The sequence below is a fragment of the Cystoisospora suis genome (genome assembly GCF_002600585.1).
Source record: "Cystoisospora suis strain Wien I chromosome Unknown contig_2699, whole genome shotgun sequence".
NCBI classification, from domain to species: Eukaryota; Apicomplexa; class Conoidasida; order Eucoccidiorida; family Sarcocystidae; genus Cystoisospora; species Cystoisospora suis.
Window position 1 is genome coordinate 1 of NW_027155495.1, and position 11,737 is coordinate 11,737.

At 46.3% G+C, this 11,737-nt stretch overlaps 2 protein-coding genes across 2 annotated transcripts; one reads left to right on the plus strand and one right to left on the minus strand.

Moving 5' to 3' along the window:
* The first annotated feature begins 65 nt into the window (after positions 1–65).
* On the plus strand, positions 66–804 carry CSUI_005589 (uncharacterized protein). Its single transcript, XM_068065761.1, has one exon. It carries the CDS (start codon positions 373–375, stop codon positions 622–624), a length of 252 nt encoding a protein of 83 aa, XP_067922258.1. The 5' UTR covers positions 66–372; the 3' UTR covers positions 625–804.
* A 1,431-nt stretch (positions 805–2,235) lies between these two features.
* On the minus strand, positions 2,236–11,356 carry CSUI_005590 (transmembrane domain-containing). Its single transcript, XM_068065762.1, has 7 exons — positions 9,199–11,356; positions 7,783–7,980; positions 6,538–6,783; positions 5,482–5,677; positions 4,532–4,728; positions 3,590–3,815; positions 2,236–2,926 (listed from the first exon to the last, which is right to left on the minus strand). The coding sequence occupies exons 1-7, from the start codon at positions 9,619–9,621 to the stop codon at positions 2,721–2,723; spliced, it is 1,692 nt and encodes a 563-aa protein (XP_067922259.1). The 5' UTR covers positions 9,622–11,356; the 3' UTR covers positions 2,236–2,720.
* Positions 11,357–11,737: the final 381 nt, after the last annotated feature.

Below are 11,737 nucleotides of genomic sequence, written 5' to 3' on the forward strand. Positions count from 1 at the left end.
TCGAGGGTCAGCGCGTTTGATTTGGCGGGGAGAACGGCGAACACACCCTCTGCCTGGGCCTTTGAAGGTGATGCTACCTGCGTAGACTTTGCTTCGTAGCAGGAGCTGGAACGCCTGCCCTGTGCCTCTGTGTGGGCTGGAGTTGAGTGGGTTACTTCCCCTGTAAGTCTGCAGATATTAGGTTCGGGGGTGTCATCCTTCTGCTCGTGACTGGTGGGACCGGACTAGTATTTAGTGTCCGGCTTCGTGCGAGCAAGAAGACAAAAGAAGCTTCTATATCTCTGAACTGCAACTGTAACTCGTGGTTTCACCTCGTGGTCCCGTCATTGCCATCTCCGCTGCGCCCTGTCCTTATTTTGTAATGAGCTCTGTATGGCACTCAGCTCGTCCACTCTTGCTTTTGCACACCGCGCTCCATGGCGCACTGCAACGTGCCCCCAGCTTTGTCTTAACCCTAACGCATCGTTCGGATTCACTTCAGAAGTCGGCCTGCCGGAAGTTTCACATTATCTCGGCTCCACACTGCGCGGTTTTCTTAACGCCTGTGAAGCTACTCTGCGCCGTCGCCCTGGATGCGGTGCCGCATACCGAGTGCAGCACCGCCTACTGAATGGCGGGCGGTGAATGACGGCCGTCGGGCCGACTCGTGTGCGTTCCGGTCGGTAGCTGGATACGTGCTGTGTCCCTGGAAGAACCCATCATGAGCTTCTCAAGAAGTTCCAGCATCCGGTATACGTGATAGCACCGCATGGTCCAGGCGATCTTTCCGTGAATTTTCTTTTTATTAGGCTACAAGCTGCACAGTGTCCGGCAAGGACGGAGACTCATTCAGGCGTCTCACTAGCGCTGCTTCCGCGTTGATGGGCGTTTGCACAAGACTGTTGGCTGTTGATATGCACAGGACAGTGTCGGGTACTGTTCACCAAACCTCACAGACTATAGAACCAGACTGTAGCTATGCTGTACTTGTCACACCTTGTTTCTTTTTCTTTTCTGTTATTTTTTCTTTTTGGCCAGTTTCGCAGAAGTTTAGATAAGACCTCAAAGCCATAGGGGCCTTTTTGAGGGAGCCGCACGGGAGTGACAGGAACGCGAGATTCTTGAGTACGAAAGGCCGAGTCCCCGATGTTGGCTTCGAAGTAAAAACGTCAGTGCTTCGGGCCCCCCGCAGAGAGAAAATCCGGACGTGAGACGTTCACGTGCGTAATCTTCCTGTTGGAGGAACGTTACAACGTCTAAATCTGACTTTGGGTAGGAAAGCTCAGACAGAAGTATAGTGAACGCAGAAAGCAATTCCAAGTAAGGCCTGGACGTTGACCCAGCGCGGGAGAGGGAATTTTACCGACTTTCCAGACGCGCAAACAACAAAAAATGCCTCCGGCTTGAGTAGTCGGCAGGCCCGCTATTGATATCTATCTCCAGCAGACGGAAGAACACTGGCAAGCTGTCGAGAACCGCGACGCCACACCTTTCTAGAAGAGCAAACGATGGACGTCAGGGCTCGAACACCCACAGCAGCGCCACTAGAAGTCGCTCGCCCCGCCACGGTGAGCCCGCTTAGCAACAGCTAAAGGTACGGTTGTTCTCTATCTATATAAAAGCCGCTTGTAGGAAAACTAACACAAGTAAATAACTTAGTCCTTTTCCATAATGGTGGCCGTAGCCGTAGTGGTACCTTGTCCACTGAACAAGCCGTTTACGCTTCCCTGCAACTCCCTCACCTCGGACAGGGGCGAAGACGGGCATGATACGTATTACTTTACAACTATCTTGTCTCACACTACGCCTTGATGACGATGGCGTCCGCCGACAGATGAATGTTACCTTCCACATCCGCTGTTTTCGAGCTTGTATCTTTTTCACCTTCACAAACATGGATTTATAAGGTTGTGTGAATACATCTATACATTCCCTATTATCTTCTAAGCACCTCCATGACCCCCATAGCGAATGAGTTAGGAATCGTAATGGCACAAGTCTAGGAGACAACGACCTCTCCCTTGACCAACCAGGCTGCACCACGCTCTCCTCTGTCTGTATGCCTGTCTGTCACTATTCATCGTTCACTGTGTCTCTCTTTGATACCTCTGGAGTTGCACTGAGACGTTGTATCAGACGGGGTGGGGTGATTAATCCTTTAACTTCGTTTTTTCTCTCATACGCAGCATTCTCTTATCCTCATCAAAATACATAGCAATGTGTGTGCACGACATACATATAGACAGACAGACAGACACACGTACATACAGCTCAACAACAGAGACCATCCTTCTTTTCACACACCATAGTATGCTGTACATACAACACCCTATTCTCCCACACTACAGACATACACGCAGTGTAAGTACACTGTGTATCACGTGTACAATGAAAACACCTGAATACAACTGCATGCAGATGCCCTTGACATACCACATGCACACTCTCCCTCTGTCGCCCATCACCCACATGCACATGATTCCTCGCCCTACCTTCTTCTTCTCCTTCCGCACATCTCTCACCGTACATACACATAAAAGCACATTCAAGACGTTACAACGCCACAACTACTACGTTTCATAGACACACATGAGGATGCCTATCTATCTATCTAGCTCTGTACATATGTATATGGCTACATTGGCACGCGAAAGCTTTCAAATTCCCGACGTCTGTCTGTCTGTCTTCCTCCCTGTTTTTCTTCGACTCCTCACAAGCCTTTTCTTCTTTCTTCTCTGTTACTATGCTGTATCCGAATCTGGAGAAGAGTACGATGGATTTGCTCCGTCTCTGCCTTCTCCTCCTCGGGGATAGGCAAGTGGCGGTCCTACAGCTGCTGCGTTCATCACGCCTTCTCCGATCGTCGTTGTTTCGCCTTCTTCATCTTCATCTTCGTTCTTTTCGTATTCATCTCTTACGATCCTCGCCAGTTCAATCTGATCATTTTCTGGTGAACACAAAGATAAAGCACAAGGGACAGATAAGATAGACACCTACACTGAATCTAGACAGAGGGACGACGAGACAGGAACACAAAATACTGAATAGAAGGAATACAAAGAAACACTCCATAGAAAGAAGGAAAGCGCCATCTATGTACGCATGTCCTAAGCTGACAAACCCACGCAGACACAGAATGAAGTAACAGGAATTGTACGGAGAAACCGGCAACAATAGACTCCATCTGAAAGTGACCTCTCCGGGGTGGTATATGACTATCCTTACATATATATATATATATAACAAAGATACATCATACAATACCTGCATGTATAGATGTATGTATGCATGTAGGTATTGTATTATGTATTCTGTATGTATCTGTAACAGTATGATGTGTATGTATGATAGCCCATGTACTCAATGATGTTGCTAGCTGTAACGATCTAATAAATTATACCTATCAATGCTTAAGAAGAAACAAGCTCGCTCATGATAAATAAGTACACCTCTCGAAAAGTATATCCATTCTTTCTCGTGACGGCTCTTCTTCATGTCTTCTCCTTCATCCGAGAGCCTTTCTCTCTCTTTCCCTTCTTCTCCTTTCTCTCTCTTCACCCCCCTCCACCACCCACCACGTCTCTCTCTCCTCTCGCCTGTCTCTCCTTACCATAAGTGAAGTGAAGAAGACTATATAGAACGAAAGAAATCGACCAGGGAATGACAGTTAGGAGAAAGAGAGACCGGGCTAGGGCATTGGCGTTGCCTAGCCGAAGGGCAACAGGCATGTCCTTAACAAGGAGAGAGGTTCTCTGATATCCAAAAGCCGATTCAGCTAAGAAACCGACAAGAGGAGCTCCTAATATAGCAGCGCTGCTTCCTTCCAAGGCCACGGTCTATAAAAGACACAATACACACCAGCGGATGTCTTCTCCTTGAAAAGGCTGTCCACCGTGCTAAGCGAAAAGAAAACAAGATATCTATCTTCTTCTAGAAACAGAGACACCCCTGAGGCTTCACCTCTCTTACTAAAAGAGATCAAGAGAAAAGGCCGATAGGAATGGGGCAAAACCTATGTCTACATAGATAGATAGATTGAAGATAGGTTGATGGAGTACTGCCTCCTAGAGAGTGTGTGATATGTGAAGACGAATGACAATTGACGGGGTGCAGTGACGGAAGAAGGACCGATGAAAGTGCACCGGCTTAGCGACGGAAAGAAACCCCCGGCACGGCAATAAGGGTTCGACAGACACATCAGATATCCTTTCTCCCACATCTGTCTAAACAGCGACGTATCGTGTACGGAGGAATGTCTTCAGTGTAGATCAAGAGGCCGCAATGAAAAAAAACACGCCTGCCTGTCCATACGTATGCATGCATTCGATGTCCTAGAGGGTTAGGTAGATATATATATATATATGGAAAAGGAAGCAATGAACTGTGTCTGTGAGATCTAGGGAGTCGCTACAAGGCTGCAGTATACAACGGATGTACATATACAGAGATCTGCAAGTGTATACAAGTATGTTTGAACGCACGCAGGTAACTACCATGGATCTATAGATATCTTTGTGCCTATACAGATTGGATGAGATTGTATTGATCTCACAATAGCGAAGACCGTTCCTTTGTGATCCGGACGGACGACATCAGAGAGAATGGGTCGATTGACGGCCACCCCACTCATTGATGTGAGACCAACAAGAAGAGCTATAATGAAAAAAGCGTAGAAATACTCCGCCTCTTTGGGTACCACCACGTAGGCAAGCACAAGTAAAGGAATCCTACACAGCATGGCCACTTGACCTGAGGAGAACAGAAGACAAGAGAGAGAGGAGACATTCTTTTCTAGGCAGTGTACATACACTCAGTCAATGACACACAGTAGAAACACCCCTCAACTCTCCTCTACAGCACTTGCCTTCCACCCAGAACCCACCCCATCACCACCATGTGTGTAGTGTATATGCACCTACATACAAAAGAGAATACATATACAATATACCCGACTATATTCACGATGCATCTATGGTATATCCACATCTGCTTATCTTTATGCACTCTACCAATCTACACGCACATGTATATATGTATATGTATCAAGAGAGAGAGAACCTCTCTGTAAAGCAAATGACAAAAGGCTCGAGTGTACACAGTCTTCACTTCCAGCTAAGAACAAATTAAAGTCGCAACTCCTCCTGATAAGGGGGGGGGGGCCAATTGGCGCCCTCCCTTTCAAATCCACTCCACATCAAAGAACGAGACCCTAAGTCAACACTGGCGTAACCACACTCTGTAGGAAACATCTAGGAGAGGCCACGATCAACGATGACGGCAAATCCCCACCCCCCCCTCCAACACTCCATCCTTATTTCTATTGCCCTCTTCCCACCGTATATAGAGAAGAGTAAATACTACACAAGAAGCCCCCTGCTAATGAAAAGAACATATACATACATATATGTGAATAGCAGATATTGAACTCGACACAGATATTCATATACGGGGCTTAGTTCTATCTATGTATTATTATCTATTACATCACACCTGATGACTTACCAACAAGAGGTCTCCCATGCCCTCGACTCCAGTGAAAGAGATGATCACCTAGAAGTCCTCCTAAGACCCCCCCAGCTGCAGCTCCAATAAGAAGAGAACCTGTCAGTACAGCTGCCTCTAGATCGGACATGGCGCAGTACTGAAAGAACATTGTATTGAAGCTAAATGCTGACCATGGTACTGTCCCTAACAGCCCCTGTACAGTCAGTCATGCATACACCACATACACACACACAGCGAAGAGAAACATAGATATACTCATGCATGCATGCTTACATACATTGTCATACATACAGGCTCATTCATACACACTTAAACACACAGCTCAGCTCGCACTCAACGCATACAAAGAAAGAACGTCCTTTCCATTTGGAGGCCTATATAAATCTACGGAGAGAGGGAGAGAGAAGCTGGAGATACATGTGACTAGAGATAGAGAGAATGAGCTGGCTTCGAGACAGAGTGGGGGATGTAGACTAAATGATCAGGCGAAGAAGAAGACACTCGGGGAGACAGAAAGAAGAGAGGTATACACACACATACATGACTATCACCTATGGATGGATACCATACAACGTTTTACGGTGCCACGTATTTCCTTCTTCTTCACAGGACCTAAAAAGAGAGGGGGGGGTATAGTGAAGAAGATCGCCTCCCTATCGCGAAGCGCTTCAGAACTCACGTATACCGAGAAGAGAAAGCATCGAAGATCAACACCTCGAGATGCCAACAGAAAAGAAGAGAGAAATTTAGATGGAGAAGTCGAGAAATGAGAAGGGAGAGACCGGCGTGATATACATAGGTCCAACGCGTTCCTAAGGCTCCATCCGGTTTGATCCATAGGACACTTTGTGTAAAAAGAAGTCTGCTAGATTCATCGACCATCCAGAAGCACATGTGTATGTACACCCTAACACAAACATCTCATACGCAAACAAAACAGGACTTCTGGCGATTGAACCGCGTTAGCCTATGTATGACTATGTACGTATCAACACATGTATGTATGAATACGCCTGCATGTCTGTCTATATGTGTTGTATATGAATTGCTTACCTCAGCCAGTATGATGACAATTGATCGGGTCGCTAGAGACTGAGAAAAGACGCTCTTAAAGAAGGTGAACCAGTCCTGCTCAGGTTCCGCTGTGTCGGAGATGGCTGGTCCTCCTGTCCCCCCACTTTCATCGACCTTCGCTCTCTTCCTTGATCTGCCTCGAGGAATCTCCTCTAAGAACACAGCAATGAGCAGTCCCAAGAGAATACTCGCACCTCCTACACAGAAGAAGCACACTCGCCAACCCTGCGGAACACAAACCGAAAGAGAAAGAGAGAGACACACACAGAACCCGATAAGAAAGAAAAGAAAGAAAGGAAAAGTCGCAGAGGAGAGGCCAGCCATAAGGGAGCTCTTCCAGAAGTATTATAGAGATACAGTGATGAAATAAACCACCTTCCTGGCGTTTCTATCGGAGACAGCAAGACTGCTATACTTTACGAGCATGGAGAACAAGAAGAAAAGAAAGCAAGACCCCCATGCACCTATCGTGTTCTCCTCTTTCTGTCTTTCTTTCTCTCTCCATCGACTTCGCATCTTCTGCTGCAACTTTCTTCAGGCGAGTCTCTCTACTACCACTTCGCCTCCTTCCGTTAAACGTCTCCACCTTAGGGAAGAGGGGAGAAGAGAGAGAAGCCGTTCACTCACACACAGACAAAGGTGGTCATTAGATCCCTCCTAGCAAACAGTTCACAAGTCTTTCTTAATGAAAAGAAAGAGAGAGGAAGAGAACCTTCATTCTTCGCTTCAAGAAGGGGAGAAAAGAAAGCTCTACCACCAAGACCGAGAGACCCCAGCAGGGAGACTGAGAATCTTGTAGACAAGAGGCAGGCAGTTAAGTTGGTATATCGCATGCCGCTATGTAACGGTAACAAAGCACAGCTCGTTCCTTACGTCTTTAGCTCGAGCAGAGACATTACAATGAATCTATGACGGAGTAGATACATATTTGAGCGGAAGTAAAGATATAGGAGTATTCTACGGTACCTACTTAGTAGCTTCCTTTCTCGCCATCCTAAGCATCATACCTATGCATTGAAGAAAGCAAGAAAGAAAAGGATAGTGATACAAAGACGACCTATCTCTTCCTCTATCCCTTCTCACCATATCTTCGGCATTGAGACACAGTCATAGAGAATGATAGATGAAAAATACATACACCTCTATAGAGAGAAAGATAAGACAGCGGTAAACAGAGAAAGACGGAGAGAAATCGAGAGAGAGAGAGAGATATAGGAGACTTACTCTTAGCTTTCCGACGTCTAGTAGAGCGACTGAAGTCGTGACGACACCACCGATAAGACGCCCTATACATGAGCATAGCTGGATTAAACCGAAGGAGAATCCTAGGCTTTTACTCGCAGCTGTATCCGCCAGAATACTCTGAGACACAGGCCCTACACTTCCTAGGAACACGCCATTCAACGCTCGAAGAGACGTCACCTACACACACAAGAAAGCAAGAAAAGACATATAAACAACCGTGTACATACATGTGTATGTCTACATATATAAAATGCAGACATACACATGTATATAGATATCCAACAGGTGTAGACATTAGAAATATATTGTCTACACAATCTGTGGAATGAAAAGAGATGAAACCCCTTCACACCAGGAAATGACAAAGGCGAAGAAAGAAGGCTTCTTCTCCACAGAGTAGGTCCAGTAGAATGACCAGGTGGTTCGCATGCATAACGTCTACGGCCCCTCATCTTCCCAAGAACAAGGGAAAGAAAGAAATGACTGACTGCTGAGAAGAAGAGCTGAAGGTGTAGATACAGTGCGGCGAATTCGCAGAAAGAAGTGGCGATGTCTGCATGGAAAACGAAGTTGATCTAGACACGTGGAAGACTTTCAACTCTCCTCCTTTCTCACGATCTGTTTGCTTTTCTGGGGATTCTCTCAGACGTGGGCTGTCTATATCAAAGGAGGGCGTCTCAACACAAGTCCGAGGAGCTCCGGGTATTTTGGAGTAGACCCGAAATAGATGAAGAAAGCGAAGAAAAGAAGAGATATGAACACGCAATTATCGCAGACAGAACCCCAGTCACGATCGCATCAATCAGAGAGAGCTATGAGGAAGCATACCCCTCCCCTTCACAATAAAGAGCAAGGAGACCGGTAACGAAGAAGAGATAGGTAATACACTATGACCGAAGGAAGAGGGGAAGAAGACTGTTCTTATCTTATCTACGAGCACATGAACAGCCAAAAGAGAAGAGGAGAAGAGCCTACGCAGACAGACCAATCTCTTTTCTATCGAGACGAGAAGAAAATTGGGATTCTTCTTCCTCTCTCTCATCGTACTAATGATACGTGAGTGACGAGATACACATACATATATACATATATACATCTATATGCATATACACATATGTGTATCATTCAATGAGGAATATCACCTCGAAGAAAACAAAGAGAGACGAAGAGATGAAGAAGAGCCGGGAGACGAGAAAGACGATCGGAGAGAAAGGAGACACGGAGAAGAGAGTAGATTTCATTGTAATTCCATGTAAAGAGAGAGAGAAGGATATCACAGCAATTCAGGAGGAATCCATCCATCCCCTTCATAGCAGTTTATGAACAGAAGGACAATACGAAGTGAAGCAGAAGACTGAGACGGGTTTGCTGATTTGAGTTTGGTACCTCACTAACCTGCCAGAATTCTGAGACAAGCCCCAGTAGAGTTGTAGTTAAGCCCCATGCAAAAGTTCCAAAGGCGAGGAGCCACTTCCTGGAGTGTCGGTCAGAGAGATACCCCCAGAGAGGACATAGGAGAGACAGGCACATAGTCTGGGCCAGAGTGATATACCCTAAGAGAGATGGATGAAAATTGAGGTCTCTCTCTAAAGCTCGAAATGTCGCCGGTAAGAGCTGATCATCGCATCCATCAAGAGCCGCTGACGCGTTCACCATAAGCAACGATTTCGCTTTAAGTGCTTTCGCACGTTCCTTCTTCAACTTTCTCTTCGACGGATAAAGAGGCTCATCCTCCGCACTACTCTGAGACGGAGAGGCAGGCAAAGGCGGAAGACCTGCCTGAGACGGCTTATAGTCGATAAACGGTTCACTCGCCATCTTGGAAGAGAACGATTCGGGAGATCGAAAAGGAGAATGAAAGAAAGAAGAGGAGAAATCTCCCTCTTCAAATCGAAGATTCTTTGCGGTCTTAAGAGATGTCTCTACAGAAAAGAAGGCATGCCTCTATTCATGGAGAGAGGAAAAGATCAGATAGAATGAAGATAGATGATTGCTGATGAAGAGAAAAAAGACGGGAGGGGGGAAACTTCATTCCAACCAAAGAATGAGACGGTGTGGTGTATGTACACCGCGGGGGACAACGTACGCCTTGTAAGTGGAGTAGACGAATGAATGCTTGTGTCTACCTCTGTCCGTCACTTCCTCTTTGTCAGTCCTCCAACAGATGAATGAAGCGGAGCCTTCTTTTCTCTGAAACGTAATCTATAGAAGTCTACTCTGTACAAACCACGAGACATCTCCTTCATCGAAAAGAAGAGACAGGAAAAGGAACGAAAAGAAGGAATCTCATGCAGTTGCGTAAAGAAGGAAGAAACACTATACCACAACTTGAGAGAGACGTCAAAGAGACATGTGAGAGGAAGATCTGAAGTGATACGTCGACAGATGGATGCGAAAGGGAGAGAAAGAGACCCCGGTCGATGTGACAAAAAGGAAGAAAGAGATGACCGATGACGAGAGAGATAGCAGCGAGGCTATCTTTCTCATGGGGGAAAGAACCGGGAAAACCTCTTGATAGTTATGAGGAAGAGAAGAGCATGATCCAAAGTAAGCTCTTTCGGTGTGTGAACGACAGAGATCTCTCTCCAGTCATTTATCCTTCACTTTTCTTTCTCTGCAAATCGGAAAGGAGAGAGAAAGAACGAAAGATAAACCAAAGAAAATTCGCCTGAAAGAAGAAAAGTCTGTTTCTCTTGCAAAAAGCTAGGCCTCTCCCCTTGACACGGCTTCTGGTGCGGTGAAGACGAAGAATCGATGCTACCCTCGCGAAGAGTCGATGCAGAGAAGAAGGAAAGTCAATCGACTTGGATAAGAGGAAGCAAAACTTAATGCCTGGATGAAGAGACACACGAATGGAAGAGAATGAATGGGGAAGAGAAGGCAAAACACGGCGATGATGACTCCCCGGAAAGGAAGAAAGGAAAAACCTATCTTTCAGAAAACGTCTTTCTGAAGAAAGAAAAGAAGGTAGAAGAAAAGAACATACAAATCTCAGTGACGATGAACGAAATGAAAGGTGATCAACATCGACGAGACTTCATTCTTAGACGAAAAGCAAGCCGATTGAATGATGATTCTTATAACGTATAGCGAATTCAAAGGGGGAAGAAGAACTTCTTCATCGCAAAAAAATGAAAAAGAAGAAGCCCTCTTTCTTTCTTCCGCCTCCTCCTCTTCTTCTTTCGCTAGTTCGCATTATGTTAAACATCTCTCTTTTCATGATAGGGAGTATCTCTACATGAAATCCATCATGATGACGGCATAAACTTCCTTACAAAATTCTCACTTTTCCATTGAACACTCACACCTATCAAGCCGCTACTTACATAGGTAGCGAAAACCAGAGGAGCCAGCCCGTTGTTAAGATTGTTTGGGTCGTTTTTCTTTCCTAATCGCCACCGCCTCCCCTTCCGACTCCTGCTCCTGCTCCCTACCCGGGAAAGCAACGACAGCGACGAAGCCTATCCTGTATCACGTCGTGACGGATGGATGCTGGACTGCGAGTGGCTTGATGCCAGGCGAGGGCAAGCATAAAGAAAAAGCATCATCCTTTTATCGACGCGGTTCGGGTCGTGATACTCGTGGTGAGGGTGGTGAGTTCCCCTGCCCCGTGGCAGTTCGATGCTCTCGGTCATCATCGACTCTCCTACTGCCATGAAAGGGGCTGCTTTTTGCAGGGGGGGGGGCGCGCTCAGCAGCTAGCTAGCCGTGACTACCGATCATGGCTAGCCAAAGGGGACCATTCGACCATTTTTGATGGAATACCACATGGTATGAACGGGAAGGAGAGGACGGTGAACTGGGACGTCAGGTGTACGTACAGCGGGGGGTGAGACGACGATCATCATTGGCTACTTTGGCGGTCAAAGCAAGCGACGATTCTAAAGACTCCGGTGCCCCATCCAAAGCACCGGCATTAATTGTACGTTACACC

Coding starts and splice junctions, on each gene's coding strand:
- CSUI_005589 (XM_068065761.1), top strand. CDS start 373: ATGGCACTCAGCTCGTCCACTCTTGCTTTTGCACACCGCGCTCCATGG.
- CSUI_005590 (XM_068065762.1), bottom strand. CDS start 9,621: ATGGCGAGTGAACCGTTTATCGACTATAAGCCGTCTCAGGCAGGTCTT. Junction 7,981..9,198: donor TTGTCTCAGAATTCTGGCAG/GTTAGTGAGGTA, acceptor TTGTGTGTGTAG/GTGACGTCTCTTCGAGCGTT. Junction 2,927..3,589: donor TCTTCTTCACTTCACTTATG/GTAAGGAGAGAC, acceptor TGTGTTCACCAG/AAAATGATCAGATTGAACTG.